Source organism: Cydia fagiglandana, chromosome 17 (genome assembly GCF_963556715.1).
Source record: "Cydia fagiglandana chromosome 17, ilCydFagi1.1, whole genome shotgun sequence".
NCBI lineage: Eukaryota > Metazoa > Arthropoda > Insecta > Lepidoptera > Tortricidae > Cydia > Cydia fagiglandana.
Window position 1 is genome coordinate 17,489,799 of NC_085948.1, and position 17,566 is coordinate 17,507,364.

The 17,566-nt window shown below is 37.0% G+C and overlaps 1 protein-coding gene across 1 annotated transcript in view; it reads right to left on the reverse strand.

Annotated features, from left to right (window-relative positions):
* Nucleotides 1-701: 701 nt before the first annotated feature.
* Nucleotides 702-17,566, reverse strand: part of LOC134672651 (ski oncogene) — a 73,578-nt gene continuing 56,713 nt past the window's right edge. Inside the window, exon 2 of the mRNA XM_063530608.1 lies at nucleotides 702-6,226. Coding sequence (XP_063386678.1) covers nucleotides 5,738-6,226 — 489 coding nt within the window. The 3' untranslated portion in view covers nucleotides 702-5,737. The remainder of the gene's footprint in view (nucleotides 6,227-17,566) is intronic.

A 17,566-nucleotide genomic window follows, 5' to 3' on the forward strand; every position in this document is an offset into this window, starting at 1 on the left:
ACATTAATATTCCAGTAAAAATATACGGTAACAATCGAACACTATCAAGTCAATTTACTTTGTGCCTTTTTTTTAACTACATTTTACCTTTACTCAGTGTGGCAAACAAGTGCTCAAATCTTGCAAGTTACATTTGATCCACTTCCCGACTTCCAATGAAGCCGAAAATTTGGATAGGTCACAGAATGAATAATAGTACTAGGTACAGAAGACTCACTCTCTAACAAAATATGTCTGTTACGATCAGCACAGATATGGCCGCTAGGTGGCGACAGCGCCACGCGCGGTTTATGGCTTTCCCCAAAATTGGGGTGGAACGGATATACCTACTTTTAGATACCTGTAGCAAAGCGACGAAATCGCGGAGTTAGCCACGCCTGGATAGGTGGCGGGTAAGTAGGTACCTACATATATATTTATGTAAGTCGGGTGACAAAGCAATTATGGCACCATCGAACTGATGGAACTCTGTGATAAAACAAGGCAACCCAATTGTGTTTTGGTTCTGGGGGCCCGGGAGTGCCCCCGAAAAGTGGAGCTGTTAGAATTGCCCGTTTATGTGTTAAACGTCATAATTTCATAGAACTTTGACATTTACAATAACACTTGCACAGTCTGGGCTATCAAAATAGCTGCCAACTTAGCTTGGTCTAACTCTAATTAGTTTTTTATTGTATTTCTATGAATTTAAATGAAACAAGTTTTGGAAATCATTTCATTTTATTGCTCCACAAGGTATTTATAAGCATTTTTTCTGGTAAAAACACACTTCAAAACCACATGTTACGGACATGTGTGTGCATAACAGAGTCTTCACCTTAACTTCTAAGCTATCAGGTACTTTACATATACGATATTTTGTCACCGCTACATAGTTTTTATTTTAGATTTACGATACGGGGAGAAACTATTTTAGAATTAGAAATCATTTGCATCAGTGAAATAGATGGTCAAATATTGCTTAAGTTCTAACTTAAAACTTAAGTCTAAGTAATAAGATTGCTTTTATAATGGCAAGTTTACTGTCCATTGATGAAAATGATTTCTAAGTGAGTTCAAAACAATTTTCTGATTAACACACACAGTTCATAACCAGACTGGCGTAAAGTCGATTTTAAAATAATTTACCGATACAGTCTCTAAATATAAAAACTAACGAGGGTTAACACTTAGAACCGTCACTAGATGTCGCTAGTATTTTTTTACAATAAACCTTTAAATCTTTTTTTACCAATTTTACTTTGACACTAGCGCCATCTAGCAATCGTTCACTACAAACCCCAAGTTACAAAACAATACTTCATAAAAACCTAACTTAATTACAAGTGACAGTTAGTGTTGCTAGCACAAAAGAAAAAATAAAAGTGCCACCAATAACTGCCCAAACAGCCAGTAAAGCAACAACCTTTACAATTTGGACTAATTTGAATCTGGGCAAGATTTTCCGCATTAGGTATTAAAAACTGGAGAAATGACGTGAAAGTGTGATGAGTTTCCTGCGGAAGTGTAGACTTATGTCAATACAAGCTAAGGCATAGCGCACGGATGGTGTAATGTAAATTCATCTGTGTTAGTAGGAAAAAATGCAGCTACAACTATAGGTACAGTCATAACCAATTATGGTTAATTTGATATTGAAGTATGCCAAAAATCACTTTGTGGTGTGATGTGGTGACGTCATAATAATTTTGCCACGTAAAGAAAAGAAATGCATAAACTATAATTGCCAGACAAAGATGAATTTACAATATCGAAACAATATCAAATTTCTGTCACTCGCTTTTGATAACTTCCGTCAAAACGATTTTTACGTATTAAGAATTACATCACTGAAAGGAACGGGTTTCAAAACTTTTACACATAATAACAACAAATTTAACAAGGCAGTGACAAATCTTAAAACGTTTCAAACGCGGTACCCTTAGTTTTACTTTTAATTATGACCTAACAATAAAGCTTAGGCAAAAGCATACTGTTATACTACTGTAACTGGCAAAACGCCCTGGTTCCAGAGCGTGGGTGCCATTAAAAAATTCTACTGTCATTTTAATGCTGAATCGAAAAATAATGTTCACAAGGACGAAAGCAGTATAGATTATTCAAGATGCAAATGCCACTTTACAATAAAGTATAAAAAATGTTACTCAATGTGGTGCATAGACTGTCACTGGGTGACAAATTATGGTTTGTGGTATTTTTTTAATATAACTACACAATGTTGCCAGCTAAATAATATTGGCACGGAACAAGACTTCATTCTTAAGCCATTTAGAAAACACAATATGTAATATAACATAACAATATTGCACACAACAACATAAGAAAATAAAATAAATCACAAATTAAAAGCAGTAACAGGGTCTTATCGCTAAAGGGCGATTTCTTCCGGACAACCATTGGGTTGCGGATTAATTGGGACAAATATGTAAAGGAAAGTTAAAAAATAATATTGAAAATTAAAAGAAATTTCAAAGATAGGTAAAGTAATTTTTGATGACGTTCATGATGTGTTTTCTAATCTAGCTGGTCATTTTGCGGCATTTCCAATCAACCCAAAGGCAACCTATTAAAAATGACAGCAGTTCATATCTACTTTTGTTTACTTTTATATTGCGACTTTCACATTTTTTTTAACAAATGGATGTATTTCGTTAACGCACGTTCATTGAGATCACAGGAGTACTTTATACCCTGGCAAATCACCAATCACAATAAAAACTTTGTCTTTTCCTTTCGTCTTATTTAAATTTTGCTTTAAATGTTACCAGTAATAAAACTAGAGTAAATTCATTCAAGAAGCCATTTCTTTTTTTCTGCGCACAGATAATTTTCAATACAATTTCAATGATACTACTGCCATCTATCAACTGTGCGAGTATTTAGGCGCCAAATTGACATCAAGATTAATAGGAATGGCAATAACGAAAGAACCATAGACAATCGTTTTTATCGCGCCTTACCCTAGAGTTTAGATTTAACAGCCTGGCATACGTACCAAATCGTACTTAATTAATACCTTATTTACATGTACCGTAGGTTTCTCACTGTCCTAGCTCAGGTTTAACACAGGTTAAGAAATTAAAAAACAACCTTCAGAGTTATCCCAGAAAAGAATACATTTGTTATTTAGCACCATTAAAATATTTCTCAATAGCAAGACAGTGAGAGACCGTTTGTGAAACTTTTCCATCGATACAATGGATAAATTACAACCTACGCTACGAATTAAAGCGACACTTTAGGTTAAGTCACAGACGATGGCTAAGCCATGTTTAATTTTAAATTTGCAAAACCCAGATAGAAATTTCATAATACATTAAAAACTTCAATAACTAATTAGTAGAAAAGAAATAGTTGCCAATAAATACTAAAAATATATTTACAATTAAAAACTATTTAGTTTGCCAAGCCAAAATATCATAGCACCAAAACGTTAACAACGGTACTGACAGAAAAGTTTCAGTACAACAGCTTACTTTAGTTAATTTATATATACCGACATACAGTCCGCATCTAAATTAACCCTAATTTTATGTTTTAAACAATAAGTTATTCTCATTACACTCGCTTGTGGTAATAATATATTATTAATAAGTAAAATGGTAATTATTTTCTCAAAATGTCTCTGACTAGAGATATAGCCTAACCTACAACTGAAACTTAGCTTACTCTACTGTTTAACATAGCACTCTTTAATAAGAAGAGATAATCAGAAGTTTTCACAATTTGTGGCATTTGAGCTTTGCCAAAGATAAAAAATTATATTCACTTTTAAAAAAAGTGAAATTTTATTCCACTTTCCAAATGTATAACAAATACAATGACACACAATTTTCATCGCGCTTCGCGCCATCTCTCGGCCGAGACGTTAGTTCGTACCTTTTTAAATTTGAGACGTCCTTAAAGTCATAGACAAAACAAGAGTCACTAATATAAATGTTGCCATTACATAAAAAATGGGATTCACACGTATTGCGTACTGTATGTACATGAATATTTAAAATACAAATATTTACAAGTAACAAAATTTTACCCGCAGGTAAAATTATTTATGGTCTAAAAGAAAAATGCACTGTTACTGGCAAAGGCCATAAAATGGCTGTAGAAAAACATTTACTTAAGACAGTTCCCTTCACAAATCCATAAATGTTATCAAGGAACGATTGACCATAATACCTACGCCAGGGGGCATCGTGATAATTTCAATCCAAAGTGTATTGATGACAATGGTGATGAAAAATTGTGTCAAAGACTAAGATATGCTACAGAATAAGTAACCAATTTCTAAAAGTCCTATGACATACACTTCGGTTTAAATGATGACCCCGCTAGATTTTTTAAACAAATATGTTTCGTTACGTAGATAGGTAGGTTTCGTTTCTTAAAATATGTGGTTTTGTTACAACGTCACTTTTTTGTTAAGATAAAACAGCAATCAGTTAACAAATTGGAAAAATTACCAATAATTTTAAAAGGCGCTCCAAGTTACCGCGTTTTACAAAACAGTAACTTACGAGGGCTTAAAAATCTTTATATAAATGAATGTACATTTTGTCTCGGGCAGTGACTTATTATTGCTCCAAATCAAAACAATTTTAAATCTAAAAAGAATTAACCAACGCTCTCCCTTATTTTTAGCCAAATATAATTTTATTTACAATGAGGTAGAATGCGGGATCGTTCCCTTATTAAAGGTTTAAAATTTTGTTGGCCTCTTATACCGTACGGCGTAAGGCTTAGTCCCTCACGGGGCGAATGATGTTAAATAAAAAACAAATAAGCCGTAGGCCAATTTGACCTCAAATAAAAAAAAATGGGAAAGCACTGATTGTAATGTTACCAGCACTTTAAAAATAAGATAACGCAACGTTCAGTTTAAATCAGAAAGAATCAGTGTGCAAAAAATAAACTAATGGTATGGATAAAATAACATCATTCGCACAGTAAAGACATCTTATCCTACTTAAGTATAAAATAGCTGACATCAGGCATCAGGCACAACATTATTTCACAAAACTTTACGATTCTGAAGAAACATTTTTGTCGAGTCCTTTTTATCTCCATTATATCCATACAACCTTCATTTAAGTTTTTATCGTGAGGGTACTATAGTATGAGTGCGATTACTATTTTATTATTATTTGGTATGGTTTGAGGTTTTATACAGAGTTATTTAGCGTAGAAAAATATAAAGACGTTAATCTCAGCAGTAGTTTCAGCAGTAGTGTACTTTAAAACCTGAATGCTCCGCCATTTTGTCACGGGTGCGACAGAGAGTGGGCAACACTGAAAATATTTAAATATTAACGTACGAACCTATTGCAAATAAATTTAAAAATAACCCTGTATAAATTATGCTTATGGTTGTAAATGTTAAATCTATTTCACTATATTTATGTGAGTATTCTGATAATTATTGAAAAAAGCACAGATTGAGGTCCAGGTAGCAGAGGTACCTTGCAGATGGCACGACGAAGAAACTACAAGTGTACAATATAGTGTACAAAAATAACTTAAATAACTTCAGAAAACTGTACTTGATATGAATATGTACATCAGAAAGTGTCCAGTGGTAAACCGCCTCAACTACTGTACCTACAAAAAATGTAAGAGTATAAAGTATAAAGAGCGGGTCAGTCCCAGAAGGATATTTACAAGCGCTTATTTAAGCGAATCTTTTGTACTTTGGAGACGCGTCGCGTCAGTAGGAGTAGAGCCTGGTTATGACAGTCTTCGGTCAACAGGGCGGGTCCTCCTTGGTCGGGGAAGCGCTAGGCCTGGGCTTGGCCAAGCTCTCACGTCTGGCGAGCTCGGCTTCTCTGGCATCCAGGCGCGCTTCCCTGCGTATCAGCTCCGTTTCTCTCTCATCTAGCTGGCGGGCCAGTTCGGCCAGCCTAGCTTCAGCGTCCAGCAGCCTGGCGGCGAGTTCGGGATCGGAGTGGGGGGGCGGGGAGGTGGAAGACGTGACGTCGTCGGCCGGCGGGGTGTGAGGTTTGAGGGCCACGTTGGGTTGGAAGTCGCGTTCGAATCTGGTGCAGTCTGCGACGCGGACGACGCGCTCCGGGTGCTGTAGGACGGGTTCCCGCTTGCCCCAGGGTCGGAAGGCGGAGAGGGCTCTGTAGTGGAGGTAGGGGTCCACGTAGAGGGCGTAGCCGTAGTCGTCGCCTCGTGCCTTCTTCGGCGGTGACTCTGGAGGCTCAGGCTTGCAGACCACCGTCTCCACGACCTGGAACGGAGAAACAACAAGGTTAAGTAACGTGTTTTTTGCTCCCAACATAGTTTTACTTATATATCATTACGATTTTGGATACGTTATACGTTTTTTTCTTTTCATCTGGCGTTAATCGATGTACTTATCATCTTGGCTAGGCCACTAGATATGCTTAAGTCGCAAGTTCGAGAGTCCCAGCGGTATACATTTTTTCGTATTTCGTTTATTTCAGAAACCTTACATAACATGAAACTTAACGCACGCCCTTTCTCCGCCGCAGGCGGTAAATTCTCCTTCCCGCCTGTACATGAAAATAACGCAGAACCCCCACCCCCGCGTCTGCAGACGTCACACCCCACCTCCCCCGGTCGGATGTAGGTCGAGGCTCAGACGACCCCCAGACGCGCTGACAGATTATTGACAGACGTGGTGAGAATGTCGGAATCCGGGGGTATGATTGATTCTATAAGGGTGGAAGATAGCATTATGAAGAGAAAGTAGCAGAAACATGTTGTGTTGCCAAACCCTTTAGGGCGGTTTCAGACTAGCGTATTTATACGCGCGTACGGTCGTGTTGGCAAACGAAGACTTTTAAAAATCTAAGTTAGCAATACCTATTCAATTCAATTATTTGGTCAAGCATCACAGGATCTCTAAACCGCCACTATTAATAATCCCCGATCATATTAACGTCTCAAAGATTAATACAGCTACTGTACATACGGACGTAATCAATCAAGTTTCGATACAACCTCGATTATAACACATTCTGGTTGCATGTTGTTTATTAATGTAGTGGCCATTCAAATCGTATGTTAAGGCGTGTATGAATGATAGGCGTATTTGCATGCAATACTGTATAAATCAGTATCCAGGATGCATAGTTTGATGCATGTTTTTGCGGTGTAATGTGTGATTTCTACTCAAGTCGGAAGAACACACTATAGAGTGAAAATAATTCGAAATAGGGCCTGATTTTAATCAGTTACCGTTCCATTTGGACGCCTACAACATCAGAGTCTTAGACAATGAAAATTCACAATCACTCTTTATGTAATTTAATCAGAATTATAACAGTCTTAGCATCAATTTTTATCTTATTTCATAGGAAAAAGACAGTAGAAAAAGAAATAAATAACTTATGAACTAAATTCACAATTAATTTCATATTTTACGATCAGCCGCCGCCGACATACAGAGATATAGAACAATAAAATTAAACTGTTTCAGATACTTTTGAAGGCGAATTGTAGAGATCCTATTTGGAAAATATTGCAGGATGGCAGATACTTCTTCTGAATGTTGGTTCATCGGGTAGGTAGGTACTATTGATGCCAACTGTCCAAGCTAACCCAGGCTCTCCCATTTACCTTATCCGGTTAAAACGAAAGGGCACAGAGGAAGGTAAATAATTAGTTTACTTAGGTTTAATTAGGTGACAGTCCATTTCCAACGATAGCAGCATTACTGTTCATTTTACTATGGAAATTGACAATAACAGTGACGCTTTCAGTACTAGTAGTGCAGCTGCGGTCAGAAATGGAATGTTACCATTATGGATTTTTTTAATGCAGTTTTTGGAATTTGTTTATGTATGTAGTTGAATAACGGAGCCATGGAAAGGCTTGTCCAACCTAATCTAGGCTTTCCCATTTACCTGATCCGGTTTGTACGAAAGTGCTCGAGGAAGGTTAATAGCCCGTCGGGGGTGAAAGTAAAATGGCCGCCATATTGCCTAGTTTTAGCATGGCTGCCTACGCAGTATACGGGAGTTTGCGGGGGCATATACTCTGTATAAGTGAGATACATGTACACTGTACATAGTAATACTCTGTCAAGCAATTTCCGTTAGCAGAAAGAAGCGACAAATTTAAAAAAAGTATGCACGAAGGTTTATCGTCCCATAGTAAATTTTAATTTCGCTCCTTTTTCTACTGAGCTACTGACAAACTTGTTTGACCGGCTATAATAATTGTTTTTCGGATTTATAAAAACACTCTTTTCTACTAACATATGACATAAAATTGCGGAAATTTGTATGTACATTTCCAAAATTAAAAATTCCTTTAATTCCTGTGAAGTTTTCTTGAAATTACCGAGAACCTTTCCATCTTTTTGTCAAATATTTTATTTCAATGCAACGTAAGAAACGTGTCTACATGTAAAATCAAGCCATGAGAGCTGCCAGGAGTCTTCAAATTCTTCTAGTCTTCCGATCCCTGCCACAGACAATCAAATTCATACTTGTCTAATTCCATTAAACTAGTGTTATCTCTAACTGTTCTGAGATATAGGGCGCCACGGCGCCGTTAATTAGGGATAGCCACAGATCTTAACCATACTCGTACAGATGTATGCACTACATCTGAGCGGCTACCGCGAAAACCGATTTTCGCAAATTGCGGGGATCTTTCTCTTTTACTCCAATGAAGGCGTAATTAGTGACAGAGAAAAATCCCCGCAATTTGCGAACTTCGATTTTCGCGATTATAGCCCTGTACCTACTCGTAGCTTGAGGCGGGCATAGACACAACAACTTGTGCGTGCGTTAATGCGGTGCGGAACTCTGTTGAATAAATAAACAACAGGGTTGCCACATTCGAGTCGCTTAACTTCAAACTCCGGTAAATCCATCTGTCATATTATTATTATTTTGGTACCTACATACTAAGAAAAAGTAATAGGGTAGATGTTTGCTGAGAGGGTCGAATGGATTTACCACAGTTCGAAGTTAAGCGACACATTTAAGTTTCAAGTCGAACGTTTGTTAGACCAAGAAAAGAACACACCTCAGTGCGAAGCCAATTTCCTTAAAACTTAAACTAATTTAGCTACTTTTTAGCGAGTTAAGTACTAGCTGCGATAAGAATCAGAATCAGAATCAAGAATTTTATTCATGATAAACTTAAAATTAAGTTACATACGATACTAGATCGTTTGTCTTAATCTGTCATTCTGACTTATGTATTTGTAAGAAAGGGATAAATAGTTATTTGTTTTACAAGGGGGCAAAGTTGTTGTTTAACCGCTCGTACTAATATTGATACCCGAGCAAGCGAAAGATTCCAAAATTGAATCACGAGCGTAGCGAGTGGTTCGAAAAATGGAATCTTGAGCGTTGCGAGGGTTTCAAAGCACGAGGGTTAAACAAAATTTGCCCCCGAGTGAAACACAAAATTTTTCACCACACCAACCCGAAGCAAATATTAAATGTAAAATATCAAACAAAATCAAACCAAATCAAATTCAAATGAATGTTATAAAATATTTATTATCCAAAATCATCATTTAAAAGTCAATTCTACCAGCAAATATACGAAAACAACTCAAAATTTGCATTTGATTACTTTGCCTCACATGTGCACTCTAAAAAAAATTTGGTTGGCCCTATCAATATTTTGATAGTCGTAATCAAGCATCTTGATTCCATACGAGCCTAACAAGGACTTCGACATTTCAAATAAGGTAATTCTGATTCATCTTACTATTGCTATGTAACTGAGCCAACTAAGATCTTGTTCAATATATACATGAAAAAGAATTATGGTAACTAATTGACCCTAGTAAGATCAACTAAGCTTGATATTTATTGAATCAACCTACGTTACATAATTATGTCAACAAGTTAATAATAGATGCAAGGTATACAATTGTTAGGATTAATCAATACCTACTTTATTAGTTCAATCACAGATACACTTATTGTTTTAAGTAATCAGCTTTCATTGATTTATATAAGATCGTAATTGTTGTAATTAACTTAACGTCAACTAAGAAGAAACTGCTCTTAGTTGGTCTTCATTTTTTAGAGTGTGGATAAAATGCAACTTTGCTATTCGTTTTCGAAGTGCAAAGTAAGCCTTTCCGAGCTGGTGTGGTGAAAACACAATTATTTAATTGAAGCTTGTAAAGTTTTATGAATACGGTGTAAGTGAGAGCTAAAAGGGGGCGTTATACATCGTCAACCCTACAACAGTGATCATGGCAGTCGTCAATGGCCGTTTGTTTTGACATAAAAGCAAAATGGCGCGAATTCCACGCGCGCCATCGCCGCGTCGATTTCATTAAAAGTTGTGTGTTGACTTAGCATTCTCTATTACACGATTACGTACTGCGTACGTAAAAGAATGTTGTTAATGGTCAATGGAAACTTACGATGAGAGAGAGAGAGAGAGAGAGCCGGACCAAGCTAACTCTGCAGGACATTTTTGTAATGGCAAAGTATGGTCATACATATCATCATTAATGTCAAATTTATATGAAAGTATGATGATTATAATGACATTCCATCACTTTGTTCTGATCAACTCGGTGCAAAGTTAACTTTATCGGACTATACAGAGCCTTTATAAACAAATCTGAGTTCAGTGGGGCTATCGCGAAAACAGAAATTCGGAAATTGCGGGGATCTTTTTTTTACTCTCATTGGAGGCGTAATTAGAGTAACAGAGAAAAATGCCCGCAATTTGCGAACTTCGATTTTCGCGGTTACAGCCCAGAGCCTGAATGTCTGTCTGTGGTTTCTGAAAGAGGTAGATCGGGGTAAATCAAATCAAGATAAAAATAATCTGTTGGCATTTGAAATATTGTTTTTATGCACTGATATCAATGCACTAACATAGCTTATGTCTACAGTCAGTCTCACATAGTTACAAGACAGAATATATTATTATTATCCTTTTGCGTGAAAAACATAGTTATCGCGAATTATTACGATATGAATGATAGCAAAATCTTGTTTTTGCTTTCAGCGACTTATGATAAAAAGGGCGAAGCAAGGTTATCAAATAATGACACTGCGGGTTTTTGTCAGTCAAAATTCCTCATCACTACACCTTTTAAAAAAAAGTCCCCCGCCGCGTCTGTCTGTTTGTGTATATGTATCTCAAAAACTCCTTAACGGATTTTCACGCGGTTTTGACCTATCAATAGAGTGATTCTTGAGGAAGGTTTAGGTGTATAATTTGTTAAGGTTTTGTGTAACCCGTGCGAAGCCGGGGCGGGTCGCTAGTATATTATAAAGAGAAAAAATTTATAAAGTGTATGTAACACATCTTTCGCATGCCTAACGAGCTGAGAGCTCTAGCCGTAGATATGAAATGGTCTAAAACGCAAAATGACTAGTGTGTTGTTTTGCCTAAATCGCAATTAGTCTACATCGCAAACGGTCTAATAGAACGCAAAATGCCCGAATTATTTTTTCTGTTTTATCTTAACTTTACAGCTATTCTTTGCTGTTTGGTCTTCGGCCATTTGAAGATACCTAACGAACCTAACCTACCTATGTAAAATGTGGTGATATAAAAATTGGCCATTTTGCGTTCTAGACCGTTTGCGATGTAGACTAATTGCGATTTAGGCAAAACAACACACTAGTCATTTTGCGTTCTAGACCATCTGCGGATAACCCAAAGCTGGCTAACCCAAAACTAGGTATTATAACAAAGAAATAGTTGTTTTTGTGGGGTTTTTAGCACTTAAGAACATCAATTTTTCTTTATAATTTTACCTAGGGGCGCATAGGCGTGTCATTTATCATTAATGCGCCAACTATAGCACACACGGTATTAGTTATTACACGTTTTTTATTTAACTTGTATCGGAAGAAAAAAAAATCAAAACCCTGTGGAGTTACCGAATTTGACTGCAAATAATATTGCTACTTCACGGCCCTCTCAGTCAGGTAACATTCCTTTCTTCCATTCCCTCTCCAACATATCTAATCAATTCATCTCCCTACACTCCGTAAAATTCACAACACACATCATACCAACAATATATCATTCCACATACTTACCCAACTCCACTTAGCTACAGTACGTTAAAAATATCTATTACGTAACCCACCCCCTTTAGCCACCCCTAGAGGGCAGACGCCACCCCCCAAGGTCAGACTTCAGACAGATAGAACTGCTTTACAAATATAGACTGTCGACCAACTGCGTAGAGTTAAATTTCCTTTGGAGCATGTTAGGTCTTATCATGTTGGTATAAGACTGAAATTCCTTTGTTTACTTAGCCTGTTGAGCAATCAATGAATGTTGTGTTTGACGTACTAGTGTTTATGTAGTAAATAGGCGGGGTTAGGCTTCAATCTATCTCTCTTATAAATATTGATGCCGGTGATTTCACTCCCCTAGATGTAAATGAGACTTAATCCTAGTAATACAAAAGGCCTGGGGTAAATTCAACATTTTGCTCTACCTAAAGAGTAGTACTCCGAGAAAAAACATTTTTTTTAGTATATTGTGCATAGTAAAATTTCGAGGCTCTCAGGTGCAAAAAGGTGTTTTAACACATCCATGTTTCTCAGGTTCTTGAGTGATACGAATATCCAACTTTTTCGATAACAGGGCTTGATAATACAAAAACATAAAGTAAAAATTGCTCCAGTAGATAAAAAATACATTCTCATTTACCAAAAGAAAAGAATGATAAAATTTATATCAACGATCCTCAACAACACAATATTACGAGGGCATTGTATAACTTTTTAAGAACGAAACACAAAAGACCAAAGGGAATCCATACAGCCAAGTTTTCTTTTACATTTCTTTTACGCTACGGGTAAATTATTCTCAGTGGAGCGGGAGTCGATTAGGCTGGTATCACAGTTTTTAGTCTGTGGGATTTCTGTTACTCTCGAGATTAGGCAAATATCGTGCTGCCAATATTTGCCTAACTTTTTGATTAAATTTCGGACGGGTTTTGGGGGAGAAATGACGTGGTTTTCGTATGAATTTTTAAAGGAGTTACTGTAGTTTTCACCGAAATTTAGGGTATATTTGTGTGTGAATGAATGATAACTTCTAAATTAACTTTTACCCGGTTTTTTTTGTAAATGTTGTATGTTTTAACACTTCGGATGCTGCTGTTACAATATTATTATCGTCAGTACGGTACAAAGTATGTTTTATCCAGGTTCGTGATGAGTTCCAATAATTCTTCAAATGTTTATTTGGATTCCGATCGTAGTTCCCGGAAGTCGGCATGATTCCCGTGTAGGGCGGAGCCTTAATCAAACCGCTGACAGATACCCATAGCCATTAAAATTACTTTGTTGATTGCTGATTCGAAGAACCCTATTAGGTACCGTCTAATCTAGTAGACATTGTCGTCCTCTTAGGAGGAAAGGAAGAAATGGGTCAAACAGAAAACTGTCTTACGTCTTTTCCTGTATACATATACAAGAGTTAAGGGCTATAAAGGTTAATTTTCTTATTTAACCCTTATCCACGTGAAAAGGTCCTCCTTTTATTTGGAGAACTATGATAAAATCATTACTTACATATTGCCAATTACAAGCTGTTAAATATTGCCCACAGGAGAGAAAAATGTACAGTTTGCGCGAACACACTAGTTTTCTCTAGCTACAGAACCCTAAAAAGCAAACCCCAAAACAAGTTGACATCTGTTTCCTTGGCATCCGGGTTCAAAATTATTCATGCATGACGTGCAAATATTTTTTAACTGGCTCGAAAACAAAAGTCTAATTATTATTCATTCATTTAATTTGCCATGATTTCATGTTTGTCGTTTTTTGCGACATAAACGGTTTTTTATTGTCTCTATTTCTGAGAACAATATTATAATCGGTTATTCGTGGTTGGACGAGATGGTAACTTTCATAGCGGAAATAACAGAAATTATTTTAGTATTATAAACGCGACCATTTTCTATGAATATTTGTAACATTAATGAATAGAATATCCATAAAATTGAACTATTTTTGATGCCATCTAATGCCGGCTACATACGTAACGATAAATCGTTGCGATAAAACTGTGCAGTCCGACTGTGCAGATTAATCGAACCGTGTGTATGACAAATCATTACGATAATCGACAACGATTTGTCATACACACGGTTCGATTTATCTGCACAGTCGGACTGCACAGTTTTATCGCAACGATTTATCGTTACGTATGTAGCCGGCATAATACTTCATTTTTATAGGACACCCTATGGCCGAGTCACACCGGACACAAACAGGAATACAAGTAACCTTACACGAGGAATTTTAACAGTTTTGTTTTGACGGTGTCAAAGAACATCGGTATGTTAACAACAAAATTACATCTAGTTCGAATTGCGATCACATTGCATGCAGGTAGAGTCTGTGCGGAAAAAGAGTCGTGGAATGTATTGGGCCCAATACATTTCGCGACTCTTCTCTTTCCGAACAGAATCTAGGACGTGTCATATATTTGATCTAAACCTGTTTATTTGTGCTCTATTTCCGATCTGTACGGATATGATGGTCGTTCTTGTCACGTGACAGCGTGATAAAATGGTGTCCGTCACTTTCTACCCCACGGTGTTAAGAAGTGACACTTCTTTTATCACGTGGATAAAACCATCCATAATACGCCTGCTGAGTCGTATAAAATCGATAAGAGTCGAGGCGTCAGTTTGGTAGCGATCTTATTTTATTACTGATCTGTTTACTCGTATAATAGATTATTTTCGATAAACATTCTATTCGGGCTAAAGATAAAACAATAATAATTCTTGTTCAACTTGTTAAGAATTCTGCTAAGTATTTACAAATTAGAAGCAAATAGTTCATAAAAATGCGTCATACTCATCCACATAAAACGAATACGAATTCCTCCATTTTCCAAATTTCCTCGCGGTGACGAATCTTGATTTACTGCCATCTAGCGGCCAGCTGTCAGTTTTAACGCATTCCTTACGTGCCTATGGGATGAGACTAAAAGCAACCAATTAGACAATATGTCGTTCAGTTGATAAAAGGGAGTTTAAGTGTTAAAATCTTGGAGTGATAAGCCTTTTCTTCTAGATTTCCTGGGAAGTGCGTTGTTGGCTCTGGATCTTATGTGTGTAAACTGTGTAAGGTAATTGCGATGTTTGTAAATGTTTTAGTAATAATTGGCTGTAGTGAATGTCTTGCCAAAGCGCGTGTGTATATGTAACAATGTCTATAATATAGATGGATAAAGAATGAATCTTATGGAACAATTTTACTCAAATCGACCTAGTCCAACGTTGTGGGTAGGTCCTAACGACGATCGCTATATTATACAATATATAGATGTTTTTATACTTGTACCTACATAGAAACCGGGATGAAACATTCGTAGTAACGTTTTATACTTAAGGAAAAACGATACTGCATGGCGCCCTAAGCTAAAATGGAACTTGCCTCGATAAGCAGAGGTTATCTTCGGTATCCTGGGTTACTAACGTCATAGCAAGTTTTCCTTGAGTATGAATCTGTAAATATGAAGCTTTTACTTCTTTGTGTAACTTCTGTTGTCATGGATGCTCTATGAACTATACTTCGTTTTAGATTAGATTTTTTCTAACCTCAAAAGTATGATAATTCACTTTTTCTTCCGAAATGAAATTTAAATATTTATTTTCAGGAAACTATTGGCCTATAGATAAATACCTTAAAACTAGCATACATATTACTATAAAATATATCTTAAAACTAAATACACACAATTATGGCTGCGATTCAATAAGGGTTCGTGTGATATCTAATAGTGCGGTACATTTTGGAGCAAATAATTTTTAAGAAAAAAAACCGACTTCTATGGGGCCCGGTGAAAGATTATGGTAGATGGTGCACTATGTAGAAAAGGAGGTAAAACCAGTACCTACTTTCTAGTAGCATTTCGTTTCCGTAAGGGTCGTAGTTATCTAGCCTAACCTAACCCACTTCTCTGATAGCAGTTCGGTTCTGTGAGGATCGCAGTTCGAACCTAATCAAACCCACTTTTCTAGTAGCATTTCGTTTCTGTAAGACTCGCAGTTCTAACCAAACCTAACCCACTTTTGTTCGGTTCTGTGAGGATCGCAGTTCAAACCTAACCTAACCCACTTAACGGCGCATGCGGTGCGGTGTACGGGAGTTTGAGCGGGAGGGGTTTGGCATCATCATACCCACATTTTATGGTAGGTAATCATAGTGGTTTATTTAGTTTAGGTATCATAGTGGTTTTCCGGGTCAAGCTCCGGGTCTCTGAGTCAGAGTCCGGGTCCGAGTCCCGGTCCAAGTCCGGGTCCGGGTCCGAGTCCGGGTCCGAGTCCGGGTCCAAGTCCGAGTCCGGGTCCGAACCGGATCCGGGTATGAGTCCGGGTCCCAGTCCAAGTCAAAATCGAAATTCGAAATCACCAAACATGTACTATGCGTCGTTGAAGAGTTCTGTTCTGATCATCATCAGCAGTTCCACTTCATCAAATGCGACAGTTTTTAATGTAAATGCTTGATTTTATGATGAAAATACAAAAAATTCTATACGTATGCCTTTAAGATTTGAGGAGTTCCCTCGATTCCTTATGGATCCCATCATCAGAACTCGAGCTTGACAGAAATGTGGCTTAAAAACTAAACTTGCTTAACAAACATAACGAAGAGGACAAATCGCCAAAGGTGAACTATGCGTCGTTGAAGAGTTCCGTTCTGATCATCATCAGCAGTTCCACTTCATCAAATGCGACAGTTTTTAATGAAAATGCTTGATTTTCTGATGAAAATACAAAAATTTCTATACGCATGCCTTTCAAATTTGAGGAGTTCCGTCGATTCCTCATGGATCCCATCATCAGAACTGGATTTTGACAAAAACGGGACCAATCTGTATGCATATACATACAATCAAAAAAATAATTTTCAAAATCGGTCCAGTAATGACGGAGATATGGAGTAACAAACATAAAAAATAAAAATAAAAATAAAAAAAATAAAAATAAAAAACATACAACCGAATTGATAACCTCCTCCTTTGGGATTTGGAAGTCGGTTAAAAACTTACCATTACTTTTGAGGTTATAAAATTTCTAACCTGTCCGGATATGATGGTCGTTCTTGTCTACGATGACAGCGTGATAAAACGGTGTCCGTCACTTTCTATCCCACAGTGTTAAAAAGTGACAGTTTTTTATCACGTGGATAAAGATGGATAAAGCCATCCATAATACGCCGGCTGAAAAAAAGGGACTAATAAATACTTGAGCAATAGAGAGGAGAACGAATGAAAGAAGTGTTTCGCGGTTATGTCGCCTTGAGCATGATGGGAAAGAGCCACATAAAATACATTCTTCGGGCATTAGCAATATCTATCGTCCCAATATTTATCGGTGACATCTGAATCAGACCGGATGTTGACACCGGACCGGAAGCTGTGGGGAATAATTAGCTTGGAGAGGTTGGCACTGCAATGACAGGTGGTGGAAATATTGGGAAATGTGAAATGATGGGCATTAGTCAGTGTTATAAATAGATTGAGTTGAATTATGAAATTATTTTTGAGATTAAAATGTTTGTTCAGAAGCTTGTGATGGTAGAGCAAAAAAGAGCTTTGTCGATTGGCTTTATAAGAACCT